This window comes from Marmota flaviventris, chromosome 5, assembly GCF_047511675.1.
Source record: "Marmota flaviventris isolate mMarFla1 chromosome 5, mMarFla1.hap1, whole genome shotgun sequence".
In the NCBI taxonomy this organism is placed as follows: domain Eukaryota; kingdom Metazoa; phylum Chordata; class Mammalia; order Rodentia; family Sciuridae; genus Marmota; species Marmota flaviventris.
In genome coordinates, this window is record NC_092502.1 from 58,677,927 (window position 1) to 58,693,047 (window position 15,121).

The window sequence follows — 15,121 nt, forward strand, 5'->3', positions numbered from 1 at the left end:
TCTATCAACCTCTGTTCTTCCTGATGCTTCCTGAAGTCCATATTTTTTTTCTCCAGAGAATAAACCTTAGTATTTTACCAGGATGGAGGAAGAATTGTTTCTTAAGTATTACTTCTCATAAAGCTACCTTTTATAGTTCCATGTTGGTCTCTTAGTCTTGAGGAACCTGGTTCCCATATCTCTGAGCTTTTCTGAGGTTCCATGAGGGCAATTCAGCTGTCTTCAAGGCTTCACCTAAGTTCAGCTTAAATGTGCTATCACTCACCACACTGATCTATCACCTTTAATACAGCTTGTTGTCCCCTCCAATCCCATCCTGGTTGTCCTGATGTCCATCAGCTTCTAGTCCTGTCTTACTAGGTGACTTGATTAGGTGGCCCCAAGAACCTATAAGAGAAGCTAATCCTGGACAGAGTAATCATACATTCAACCACTGCCATAAGTAGCAGGAGGAAAATGAGGCTTCTGCCTGTTGTGCTAGGCCTGGAACCAGTTAACCATCACCATCAAAAGATTTCCTTTCATTTCTCATTCTCCTTCCTATGGATTCCTTCTTTCTTTAACTATTGTTCTCCAATTTCCAAAATTATTGCAGAAAATATCTCTGCTTCTGAATTGAATTTGTCTTGGCATTTTCAATCCTTCCTAATCTACCTCTAATCCCCCATCACTGGACACATCCCTATTCCCACTTTTCTCCCTGGCCCCATCTCAATGCTCCATTCAAATTAAGGGACATGTTAAGAGTTCCAACATCATGAAACCATCAAAGGTTAGAAGAACCAAAGACTCTGGAGACCATTCAATGTACTATTTCTCAAGGAATTTTTTTTTTCAAAGAAATGCAATAAAAGTTTCATAAGGATTTAATGGACATACAAGTTTGAAAGGACATTGATATAAATACTGATGTTTCTGTACTACTTGACTTCTTGAGATCTTTATTGTTAATATGCTTTCTAAATATTTTAAGTAGGTTTGTAAGATGTAGTTTTATCAAACTTACTTTATTCTTCTGGTATTTTTTTTCCTTTAAAGCTCTAAACTCTATCAACTTTTGATCACTTCCACATGTTGCATAAGCTCATGTCCATTGTTTCTATCAAAAAAATCTATCAAATACCTTGTACAATTTATAACAAATTAGTGTTATGATTATTCATTTAAAATTAAGCAACCTAATTTAGTTTATTTTAATCAAAAAGGACCATGCCTAATAAATTTACTAAAGTGCTTTAATGGGGTAACATAAGCATGTGGGAGAAAGCTGGATTGAACGTCCTTCTTTTCTTGCTGCTTCCAAGTGAAAAGTTATCTATCTTATTTTAAAAGTTGAGTTGCCATGGGATCCAGGGAAGAAAACTAGAGAGGAAAGGAAAGCTATGTTTGGTTAATGAATGTATGGAAAAGCTTCACCATTATTTACAATGGAATCTGATATGCTTTGATGATCACGTTGTAGGATGGGTTAAATGTGACAGAATGAAAGACTCCTACTTGGAGCTGAATTGTTCTCTAGAAAACTTCTACCTCATGTATAATTTAGATTTGTATTGTGATTTGCCTCATCTTTAGAGTTTTTTTTTTTTTTTTAGTTTTTATAGCAGATATGGGTCCTTGAAAATTACAGTATCTCAAACTATATAATTTTGTAGTTTGGTCTTTCTATACAGATATAAGATTCTATAAGATTCTAGAAATTAATTATAAAATAACTCACACTTTCCTGGCCCCTTTTATAAAGCATATAGAACACTTTGATGTATTTTGTCTCAATTTTTTATATAGTTCACACTGGCATAGGACTTCTTTCATGGCATAGGACTTCTTTCATGGCATAGGACTTCTTTCATACACACACACACACACACACACACATATATATATATATATATATATATATATATATATACACACACATATATATATACACACACACATATTCTTTCATATATACACACAAATACATATATATTCTTTCACATATATGTATATATCAGAGTTGTTATTTTATGTCAGTTATGTAAGTGTATATATCACATTAATATGTGTGTGCATATGACATTAAATAACAACTCAGCTTTAATAAAGAATAAAAAACACTTTATTCTGAGTCAAATATGGTGACCATGGCCTGGGAACACAGATTCAAGTTACCCTACGTGACAAGTTCTGCCATAAAGAAGATTACATGGCTGGATGTGGTGATGCATGTCTGTAATCCCAGCAGCTTGGGAAGCTGAGGCAGGAGGATCATAGGTTTAAAGCCAGCCTCAACAACTTAGTGAGGTCCTAAGCAACTCAGTGAGGCCCTAAGCAAATCAGCAAGACCCTGTCTCTAAATAAAATACAAAAAAAGGGCTAGGGATGTGGCTCAGTGGTTAAGTGTCCCTGGGTTCAATCCCCAGTACAAAAACAAAACAAAACAAAAAAATGTTACATGAACATTTATGGACAAAAATTATAAATAAATGCATTCAACAGATACATTGGAGGAGGCATTACGTAGGCAGGCTACTACAAGGTGTGAAAATCTCTTCTGTAGGTTTCAGTTGTTATCTCATAACATCCTTAGCTATAGGGTTAGTGAAGGCTGGAGATAATTAAATTTAACATGATATCCCAAGATTTTACCTAATAGACATGATAATGTTAAGTCACAAGTAAAGATTAAAAATCAATGGCTATTTTTCTAAAAAGCCTAAGATGATTTTGGCTATCTACCTTCAATATTGCATCTCTATATAACCATGATATTTTACTTAGCAGAGGTCCAGCAGTCTGCAGTATCTTTAATGTAGAAGTGGCTTCTTTAGAGTGCTTCAGCTTCACAATATGTGTGTGTGTGTGTGTGTGTGTGTGTGTACCAGATATGAATGTCTGTTGTTTATAAATTCCATAGATTATGGTATTTTATTATAGTAGCCCAAATGAACTAAGATAGTCACATATTATATCATTCTATTTATGTCCAAAGTCCAGAGTCAGTTAACTTGTAGAAAAAGAAAGTAAATTATATACAAATCTTTTTTTTTTTTCTTGTCTTCCAGGTCTACCAAAAGCAGCTGTGATTAGTCACTTGCAGGCTTTAAAGGGTTCTGCTGGATTGTGGGCTTTTGGTTGTACAGCTGATGACATTGTTTATATAACCCTTCCTTTGTATCATAGCTCAGGATCTCTCCTGGGAATTTGTGGATGTGTTGAGTTGGGTAAGTTTTTTTTTTTTTTTTTTTAATAAGTTTTCAAAATATCTAATAATTAGAACTTGTGTTCATTATAATTTAAAGCTCTCAGTAGAATTCAGAATGATTACATGTCTGTTATATAATTATAAAAATATATTTAATAACCATAATATTTTTAAAACATAATATTTATTATAAGACATAATATGTATTATAACATAGAGTAATTCCTGAAGTAGAAAAGTCAAAGTCCTGGGGGATTTGTCCATGTGGTTGGAGCTAGCTCTTGATTGGGCTTCTTTCTCATTATGATTGCTCATTCCCTAATGGTCTTCCCCCAGATTCCTTAAATGGTGGTGCTAGTATTTCAAGGGGTGGGGGCTGTGGGAGTCAAAGAGATTATTTTATTCACATTCTGTTGATCAAAGAAAGCCCCAATTCAATATTCAAGGTGTAGGAAAGATAGAGCCCACCTCTTCAAGGGTAGAAAAGCAAATTCACATTACAAAGGTAAGGGTGGAGAAGGAATTGTTGAGATCATTTTTGCAAACACTCCATACTAAACACCCAGGAAGTCAGCCAGTACAGCTTGAGACTGAGTAGCTCCCATTCATAAACATAAAAGATTATGTGTTCTTTACTAGCCCTAAAATAATACATACTGATCATTCATTACTACTTGCATATGTCTAAAATACTATAAAAATAATTATTTAAAATAGCATATTTAGAATATAATCAATACTTTCCATAAATAAAGATTAAATACATTAATTTTTTCTGTATATGTATGAATATTTATGTATGACATGCATTGTGGTCAAAACTGGGTTGTTGGAGCTGGAACAAGATAGCAGCTGAGTAAAATTCTCTGGTGATTGTTTCCCCACAGACACACCAAATTGAACAGCTAAACACACAACAACCTATCTTCACAACAGCTAAGGAAACCCATTGACAGACCATAGTGCCAGTTTTTAATATAACAAAAAGAAAAAGATGCGTAACAGACTGATGAAACCTAACAGTATGGGCAGATTCCAACAGTCTCCACCCATGGCCTGCCTGTGGATAGAGCTCCTGGAACAGTATATGTGCCAGGGGAAGACATGCTGCTCTGGTTTATTGGATTCCAGTCAGAATCATCTGTGACTGATCACTGAGGTCTTGGTCTGTGAGTCCACTCCAGCAATAGACATCCCATAGCAGTATAGACCATGGCCCCTTCTTCATGAAGTGCTGATCTTGGAATGTGGGCTCAGAATGTGACAAATCTTGGTGGCCTTTGTAGCCACATGCGTGGCATAGGAACATGGGGCTAGTCCATCCATGGTTTTATCTGCCCCGAGATGAGCAGAATTCTATACTGCCTGACCACATGTGACTGGGCCTATTCTGGCCCCAGAAACAGGCGTGGGATTTACCTTGTTGGGATTTACCTCACCTTTTAGGTACACCCTATTTTTTGTTTCCTGAAAAACATATCATGTATGGATTTGGAACAAACCTGGGCTTGGATCACCCTTTAGTGCTGTAACAGTGACAACACACCAATAGCAGATTATTGACAAGCCTAGATATTCTGAAATAACAGAAGTAAAAAATTTAGAGAAAATAAGCAGCCTGCTTAGAGTTTGGATGGTCACATATAAAGCCAAATTAGGAAGAATGGAACAAATAACTAAAGCCCAACAACTTCGGCCTGTGGTTGTGGCTCAGTGGTAGAGCGTTTGCCTAGCTTGTGTGAGGCACTGGGTTCGATTCCTGGCACCACATAAAAATAAACAAATAAAATAAAGGTATTATGTCCATCTACAACTAAAAAAAAATTGAAAAAAAAAACATGACTTCACATAGCAATCAAAATGAGGTGCCAGAGGGCTGGGCATGTGGCTCAAGCGGTAGCGCGCTCGCCTGGCATGCGTGCGGCCCGGGTTCGATCCTCAACACCACATACAAAACAAAGATGTTGTGTCTGCCGATAACTAAAAAATAAATATTAAAATTCTCTCTCTCTCCCTCTCTCCTAAAAAAAATGATGTGCCAAATTACTATCAGTAATCAGTATGAGAGAACTCTCAGAGAATTAAAGGCAGACATAAAGAAAAATAAAGTACTAAAACATGCTACAACATAGATAAACCTCGAAAATATTATGTTCAGAAAAAAGGAATTTGACACAAAATGTCAAATTTTATATTATCTCACATATCTGAAATGTCCAAAATTAAAGTCATAAAATATATAAATTGTTGTCTAGAGTGAGGGAAATTGGGACAACAGAATGACTACTAATGGGTGTGAAATATTTGGGGGAATGATGAAGGTGTTCTGGAGTTAGTGGTGATGGTTACAACTTTCTGACTATACTAAAAAAAACCTGAATTATACACTTTCAATTGTGAATTATATGGCATGTGAATTATATCCCAATTTAAAAATTAAGGCTTTTTGTTAAAAATCAGGCTGTTAATATTGGGTTCTTTATTGATTAATGAACTTTTTGTTGGTGCTATTTTATTCCCTCTACCTTATTACATCATGACCTCAAGATACATTGAATCTGCATTAAGTTTTTAAAAATAAAAGTAGGTATGTAATCAAGGTCAAAAATAAGTGAATATTCTCTGTTTCTATAAAGACATATATACTTGGGTTGGGGATGTGGCTCAAGCGGTAGCGCGCTCGCCTGGCATGCGTGCGGCCCGGGTTCGATCCTCAGCACCACATACAAACAAAGATGTTGTGTCTGCCGAAAACTAAAAAAAAAAAAAAAAGAAATATTAAAAATTCTCTCTCTCTTTAAAAAAAATGACATATATACAGTTATGCTTTAATTCTTGTAGCTGTTCTACTTATTTTGACTGTTGCTTTCATCGTGTGTGTGTGTGTAGGTAGGTAGGATGTATATATGTGTGTATATATATATATATCTTTCAATATGTATATGTGTATATAAATATGATTTTCAAAAGATATATATATATATATATATATATATATATATATATAAGCATATTTGCCATCAAATATATAACCACAGTATGGGTATTTCAAAAAGAGTCACTGAACTATGAAATCAATGTTTTTAAAATGAGCCTGATATAAATGATTAGAGATGAATTGTAAAAGCCTCAGAAGTAAACAAACATGTTTAGACAGAGAAATGCCATTTGTTTTTACATTAATTATATCCTTGAAGTTTTCCCCAGTGCCTGTTTTTACCTTTTCTCATAGGTGCCACTTGTGTGTTAAAGAATAAATTCTCAGCAAGTCAATTTTGGAATGATTGCAAGAAGTATAATGTGACCGTGTTTCAATATATCGGAGAACTATGTCGCTATCTTTGCAAACAACCTAAGGTAAGACAACTTATCATTAGAGAACTTAAGTTATTTCAGAAAGAACAAGTATATATATAGAAAAGGTAATTTGTATTTTTTGTTTATACTCCACATTCTTCCAGAACTAGTTTAGCTGAAATAGAAAAATGCGTGCAATATACCAAGATAAAATAAACATAAAATAGAGAAAATAATAAGAGATGTATCCAGAAAAATACTAATGTGCCTGTATTATAGCAAAACAGAACACATCCATGATTCAGTTCACTGGAGTTTAGGCTAGTTCAAGTTTCTATTATAAAATTAGATGCATGATATGTTTACAGAAATCAGCTATTCCAAGTATAAAATAGATAAATCCTTTAAATGTTGTTCTTAAAAAAAAAAAAAAAAAAACTAATGGCACTGATTATGTTTGCTTTTTCTGCTTTTTTTCTTTTGACTACATGATTATATTAGAATATATTTTAGTTTTGCTTTACTTTACAGATAAATTTTGCTCTGATTCTTGCTTTTTTCTCCACCTAAGGCAGTCATTTCCATATTCTTTTGATCAATCACCACCACCTGAAAAATAGACACGCACAGAGTGCTGCAAGAGCTTGAACTGTCTTTATTGGTTTGTTTGCTTTTTTTGCCCTAGGAAGGTATTTTCCTTTTTCTAGTCTCATTTATCTTTCCAAATACTTACTTTTTAACTTTCTATTTTTCTAAACATTCCCAAGGCTACAACCAACTGTCCTCCTTTATCAAATTGACATTATTGTCTTCAAGAATGGCAGTGGAGGATGCCTCCCCATTCCACAGGTGGGGCAGGACAGCCAGATCTTGGCCTTTGATATATACCTTTCTAGGTTGGGGCTGTCACCATCTTTGCCACCATCACACCTGCTTCCTGCAGAGTTGGTGGACTGGGATATCTTTTCTCATTTCCTCTGGTTAAAATATGGACACATAATTCTTTCACTAATTATTCACAACATAGCTGAGATTATATTGGAGGCATCTAAGCAAGGCTTTATTAAAGATATGGGGTTACTCAGAGGAGACAAATACCGAGAAGACCATGAAATTGGCTAGTTAATCTGATTTAAGAAAATGCTTTTCTTTTTGAGCTTGCAGTTTCCCACGAAGAGACCTCCAGTCTATCTCCTGACCTCCTCTTTGGGGCAGGAGAAGCCATCTTCTTCTTTCTTTTCTATCTTCTTCTTTCTTTCTTCATCTTGGTTAGAAATTTTCCAAATTACTATAGACACCACATATCCATAGCTAAGTCATGAAGTTCCAGAGAAAATTTTTGTGGTTTTTGAACTTTTCTGTCTTCAAGAATACTTTGCTTTAGATAAGGATGCGGTCTTACCTGAAGTGTCCCACCCAATAGAAAAATAATACCCTAGCTTCATGTATTTTCTCTCCTAGCTTTCAGTGTATTCTTTGGTAATGTGAAATCTGCTAGGTTAATTTAGGGAATCAATGCCTTCCAGTAAGATTAAAGCCACTTTCAATGGTGTTTCATTACTATAAATAGTACAAGACATAGGTTCTAACTAATGACACTCTTTATATTATTTCTTAATCATCACCCAGCCATTTTTGTTGCCTCTCTAACCTCTTAATAGCAGCATCAGCTCTTCTAAGGTAATATATTTATCTAAGTATTAATAAATAATTAATAAATTTTATTTTTTTTTCTAAAATTTTACCAACTTAATGCTGTAGTTAGTGTCATTGTGCAATTTAGCCAGTATAGAGCCTCAGGAATGAAAGTAAATAGTTAAAGGGTATGGATAATTTTTCTGATTTTTCTGGAGTATTTCAAGATTTCTGTTCAAGGTGGGCAAAGTGATTTAGAATCCAATTCACCACATGGGAGTATGCCTATTACACAGTTCTTTGTGAGTACTGGGTGCTATTAAAATCAGTGGGCTTTCTCTTGTGCTTCACGGAGAACTAGAAGTCCTTGAAGCCCCCTGAAAAGTCTCTGAAAAGCAGAGCAGAGGAGCGCAAGCAGGCCAGTCTCCATACCGACACTTTTGAATATTGTAGATGAAACCCAGTTTCTTCAGGCTTCTCAAAGGACATTTAAGTTTTTTTTTTTTGATTGTTTTTAATTGGGAAAATGATTACTTAATGTCATTTATGTTTTTTAGACTAAAAAGAAGAATGCATTATTTTTCTCTGTTTAGCTTACAAAGCAGATAGCTTTCTATCTCTGTTATCTTTACCAAAAGTCTCTTCTGAGTCTTACCCACTTATCTTTTGGGCCCAGAATATTTTATATCTGTTTGAAGTTTCACTTTACATAATAAAGGTATTAATAGTGTGTCATATTGGCTAAAAATCTTTTCTCAGGGTGCTTTCCTTTGAATTTTTAATGAACTGATACATCTTTTTAATCTCTCTGAATTTGTATTGCACTAGTTTTAGGAAAATATTTCAGCTGCAGATAATTTAAGGGAATTAAGAACTGAAAAAGAATTCCTGGTTGTCTTTAATTGATTTTATTTTAATTTCTAATTTTAATTCTTAATAAATATTTTTTGCATAAAAGATAATTTTCATGAAAGAGGAGGAAATGGAAATAAATATAGCTTTGCCCAAAGGAAAACTTGATTTTTTTTTTTTTTTTTAAGGAAAGCAGCTTTGCATTACCTAATCTGCTTTTGTTGATTCCACACAAAAACAAGTACAAGCAGTTCTTGGCATTAAAGATTAGAAAAAGGAGAAAGTCATTTGTTCTGACACATCCATTAAAGGAGATCTTGCTTTTTTTGCTGTCCACTGTTCCTTTCAATGAGCATTTCTCGAGGTGAAGGGAGTATCCACTGACCTCAGCAGTGGATTCTGGTAGGGCCAGAGTGAACAACCAGGTAGGGTCTCACCTCAGAGAACTAAAACTAAGCATCTCATAAGCCATTGTTTGAAACCTCCCATGCACTTATTTAAAAGGAATCTTTAAATAAAAGAAAGCAGCACCAGGGGTTTTCAAAATAAATCCAGTTTTGTTGACAATATCCACATAAATAGTAGATTCTAAAAGAGATTTACCTTGCAGTCAAAAGTCTCAGTCTGAATTGAGTGTTTACATGGATTTCCATTAAAGCTTCTTAAGACTGGCTTTCCCTGACTGGCAGCCTTTATCCACCCCCATTTTTTTTTTTTTAAATTCAAACTTGCAGTTACCAAAGTTCCTTCAGTATAAACATTAGATGCCTCTTTACAATGGTTCGCAGCAGCAGTAGGTGTACAAAAAGCCAAAGGAACCGATTCTTCTTGGTTATGCAGAGATGGTTTAATAATTTGCCTTTTTGCTTTCATGATGAATTTGTGTTTCTTTTCCATGCATCCATCTATTAGTATTCTCTTCTCAAACATTCTAAAAACTTAAGGTTGATACAAAATTGCCTGTATTTAAACTTATGGAGGTTGTTTCCTGTTTTGTTTTGTTTTGTTTTTGTGTCTATACAGGTAATTCAGCTACAATCTTTTTTTAAAAAATTTTGAGTTAGGGTCTTGCTAAATTACTGAAGGTCTGGCTAAGTTGCTGAGGCTGCCCTTGAACTTGTGATTCTGCTGCCTCAGCTACCTAGGTCTCTAGGAACATAGGTGTGTACTACTTGGAAGGTCACTTTTCTTGGGCATTAAAAGAGGCTATTCAGCCTGTATGTATTTGGAATTCTCAGGAATCCAGCCCATGTGTTGGAAGAAAGAGGCTTTGTTTCTAGGATGGAGATGTTGATCTGGTAGGAAGAAACTTCTATTCAGTCCCTGTCTCATTGCATTGCAGTTCTGCTTGTACTTCTGAGACTAAAAAGCTCCCAAAGAGCCTTTTGAAGAAAACAGGCCTTGGTTTGGTGTATGTGACTCCTTTGCTGGTATCATCATATCAAGCTGAGACATGGTACTGAAAGCCAGAGGGAAATAAATGTCTATTGAAATCCAAGACCTTAGAACGTCTCTGTGTTAAATGCTCTGAACCTTTCAGAAAATTCTTTTTTACATTTTAAAAGGAATTGTAAATGGGTGAAGGTGAAATAACTATTATCTGTTTATTGGGAGTGGCTTACAATATGTGGATGTGCAAACTGTATTCAACATTAAAACTGCTGAAAGATTCAATTTTCTTTTTGAGATTCACTAAGGGCAAAACTACTAGTATTGATGGCTTTCTATTACTGAAACCATGAGGACAGGGTTAGAAAAATAGAACATGGGTTTTGAAGCATTTTAGAATTGGTTTCCTTCCTTTTTCCCTCCTTTCCTTTTTTCCACATATGTGCTGTGAACCCCTCTTATGCACCAGGCCCTATTGCAGGCATTACGGTGGGCACTATCATAGGTACTGCAGTGCAGCCAAGCACAGAACAGGCATCCATCCCTGCCCACATAGAGCATATGCCTATGTAGTTCAAATTCTGACTCTTTATGTTATGTGCCCTTGGACCTGAACTTCATTATCCCAATTTGCCAAATGGAAATAACGTTATTTTATACAGTGACTCTGATGATTGAAATGAACTAACACAATAACCTGGATTTGGGGGCTCATACATGTCTGCCAACTTTGCTTTTCCTAATATGCTGCAAACAGCTTTTGTTCCTGCCCTGTGCTTTCTCTCTCTCTCTCTCTCTCTCTCTCTCTCTCTCTCTCTCTCTCTCTCAAATGTCTCTCTGCATGTGTCTTTTCTGTGTATCTCAGTACTTTTGCTTCTGTGTGCAACTCTAAGTGTCTCCTTATTTGTGTGTCCCTGTGTGTGTGCACCTCTGTATCTTCTTTGTGTATGTTTCTGGGTCTAGTTTGTCCCTTTTTTGTTTTCTCTGGGTCTATGTCTCACTTTGTGTGTGTGTTTGTGTGTGTGTGTGTGTGTGTTGTCCATGCATATGACAGAGAATTTCTCTGTGCATGCATCTCTGTCTTTATCCCTCTGTATGGCTCTGTACCTGTGTGAAGGTATCTTATTTTGTACCTGCATATGCTTGTGTGTGTGTGTATCTCTCCGTATGGGTCTAACTGTGTATGTAATTCTGTGTCTATATTTCTGTGTATCTCTATTTCATTATTTCTTCTTTGTTCATTTCTCTTTCTCTCTTTTTCTCTCTATCCCCCTCCCTCTCCATTCCCTATCCCTTTCTTTCTCCTTCACACTCTTTCCTTTTCTCTTTCCCTAGCTCACTCTCAATCTGCCCCTCTCTCACTTTTTTGTTTTGCTCTGTCTGCCTCCTTCTTCCTCCCTCCCTCCCTTCCTTTCTTCCTCCCTTCCTTCTCTCATTTTCTTTCACTTTTACTCTGTCTTTTCTGCTGTCTCTGTCTCTCATGCTTTCTCTCTCACCCAAGCTTTTCACTTGTGTATGTATGTATGTTATTCATTTAATTATACTCATTATGATTATGCATACTCACTTCATTCCATTCCCAGCATAGTTTAGATATTCAGCAATATTTAATAGCACCCTCATATTTAGGAAGGATAAAAAGGAATAGGAATTTATTTTAAAGAAGCCCTAAGAAGAGACTTATGAAGAAAGGACTTATGAATAAAGTAGATATTTTTTTTAAAATTATAGATGGATGTTACCAAGATTTGGTTGCATTTTAGGTAACACCATTAGTTTCATAGTGTCTCAAAACTGACACATATAAACCAAATCTAAATAGCAACATTAGACTCTTCCCTCAATATCTGGATATTCTGGGCTCACACTTAAGGCTCCCTTTGTCCATTCTGATGACTTTTTTTTCTTCCTCATATTTGTCATTCCTCAGACCCTGCTTTTTGCATTTCTGTGACCATACCTGTGTTTTTACCCTCTGTGTCTATTCTCTAAACCATATCACCTACTGACCTTTGACCCCACCAACCTCCCAATCCATTATCCACTTGATGCCAGGTTAATTTTATTGCATCAGTCTTTACTTGATAGTTCCCCTGACTTCCAGTTGTCTTCCAGGAGCCATCAGTAGAGGTTCACAACACAAATAACTGGGCCATTCTTTTAAAGACTCATCTGATTAGTGCTTTGCACACCTAGTAGTTTGTCCAATATGCATAGGAATCTAAGTCACTGAACTACAATCAGCCTATTCACCCCATTTAAAAAATAAAGCCAGCTCCCAGTAATTTCCAAGGCAATAAAGCCCTTTGGGCAGAGGAGACATAAAATAAAGATCCATAGGACTGTGGATGAGAAAATTAAGAGAGCCAAAATTTATAGCATCAGTGTGTGGTCCAATTGACCAGATAACATTTAATGTGTTCTAATAATAATAATAAGCTTTCACTATTGAGATTGATATTAGAATAGGTGTCAATAAGCTTTTTCTGCAAAGCACTAGATTAGTAAAAATTTTGGGCTTTGTAGGTCATAGTGTCTCTCACATGTGCTTTTTTCTGTCTGTGTGTTTCAAAAGCAGCAACAGATGATCTGCAAATAATTAGGCATAGCTGTGCTTTAAGGAAACTTTATTTATTAAAATAGGGGTAAGTCAGATTTGACTCTTGTAGGACATGGTTTGTCAAGTCTTAATTTAGACAACATATGAATATTGTACATTCCTTAAAATAAAGTTTCTATTCCTGTGTAAACTAGTTTCTTAAAACTGCTTCTTCTCCTATTTTTTCCCTTCCGCCACATATGCATGTGTGAGAACATATATGCCCCAAATAAGGATATCTTCTGGGCTTGCTGTAGGGCTTTATATGATTTCTATGCTATCATTATTATTTTAAATTTTATTTTTGTCAATGGACCTTTATTTTGTTTATTTTTTTGTGGTGCTGAGAATCAAACCCAGTCTGTCACACGTGCTAGGCAAGCACTCTACCACTGAGCTACAACCCCAGCCCTGATTTCTATATTATTATTATAAGTAAATGAATAATATTATCTTATTTATATATCTTTCCATGTTCATCTTTGACTCAAGGAAACAAATATCTTAATACTGTTACTGGCAACATTTGATAATTTTCTCGATAATTTGTAATAATATTTGTACAATAATTTGTATAATAATTATAATTTAATCATTTATGCAGATTAATTTACTATGCTTAACACTTTGAAGTGCTTGTGTTTGGATTCTCAGTGACATTTCAAAGAAAGATTTTAGAGAATTGGTTAAAAGTACTTTGTGTTTGTGTGCCTAATGAGTCAACATAGAGATGCTTGTGAACATTTAGACTTTAATTAATTGATGACCTTCTATTTGCAAGTCTTTGGATAAATGTACTTGAACAAATTAGAAGTAAAGTAAAACTTACATGGAATATAAATTGACCATAAATGAGGTGAATCCTCATGTGAAATGTAAGAAGTTCATCTTTTTCATAAAGTTTATTCTAGATGAATATAATAGTTAAATATAAAGAAGAGAAGAAGAAAATTTTTAGGTTATTATTCTTGCTATTTTTGCTTATGGGAAGGGAAAGTATATTTTTAATCACAAATTAAGTAGAAATATTAACATCAGATTTGCATATATTTAACTATAGAAATAAACACTGAATATAATACTAAAATAAATTACAGAGCAGAAAATATTTGTAAATTATTAAACAAAGTTTAATCTTCGGAATATATTATTAAATGACAAGCATTCTATTAGTTAAAAACAAAGTTATTTAAATAAGATACACTGTATTTCTTATTAAACTGATGTTTTAAATTAATTGAAAATCCCTTAGTGTTAGTTCATTAAAGAGGTAGCTACCTCACCCCTCTCAGTAATATATAAACAGGAATCTTTAGATGTCAGGTAACTAAGTAATAAAAATATTTACAACTATTAACTTCTTCCAGGAATCTATCCTAATGAGATATAGACTCATAGACAAGATGTTAATTCAGTATTATTTATAGTGGTGGACATTTAAAAACCATGTTGAAATCCAAAAATAGATGAGGAAATAAATTTTGGTATAATTATATGATAATAATTAAACCATGGAAAATTATACTTTTGAAGAATAATAGCTAATAGTTTAAGAATCTTTAGAACATATTTATAAAGTAGACTAGCAATATTCAGTATGATTTTAACTTTTAACATATATACATATATGGATATGTAAAATATTAACAATACTGTTATAGTGATATAGATATTTTATTTTTCTTTATTATATGTTTTCTCTGATTTGTGCATAATTGATTATCAAAAGAAATATACATTTTCTTTACCCCCTCAACACTATATAATGTGTTGATTGATCTTTCCTCACATTCCTCAAAGTATCTTTTAAATCTTGATCTTTATTTAAAAGAAGAAAATAGAATAAAGACATTTTGAGATAGAAATTAATTTGATAGTTTTGGACACAAGCCTTGATTCTATTTTGATCATTTGATTTTCTGATCAATGGAATAGTTTAGGGCAATTATTTATTGTTACTTAGTAAACTGGTATAGCTGCAGCCCACACAACTTAAAGCCAGTGCAATTTGGTTTATAAAGACTTCATATTGGTCTGTGGAACACACCGATACCTTTTCATCAATAAAACTTGCCAAAACTCATCTCTGACCTGAAAAGCATCTAAAAGTTATGCCACATAAAAGATTGTTCTCTGTTCAATCAAAATAAATCACAAGA

The 15,121-nt window shown here is 34.3% G+C and overlaps 1 protein-coding gene across 1 annotated transcript in view; it reads left to right on the top strand.

The window, feature by feature from the left end:
• Positions 1-15,121, top strand: part of Slc27a6 (solute carrier family 27 member 6) — a 55,919-nt gene that overhangs the window by 16,517 nt on the left and 24,281 nt on the right. Inside the window, exons 3-4 of the mRNA XM_027949364.2 lie at positions 3,051-3,209; positions 6,423-6,547. Of these exons, the coding sequence (XP_027805165.2) occupies positions 3,051-3,209; positions 6,423-6,547 (284 nt within the window). The remainder of the gene's footprint in view (positions 1-3,050; positions 3,210-6,422; positions 6,548-15,121) is intronic.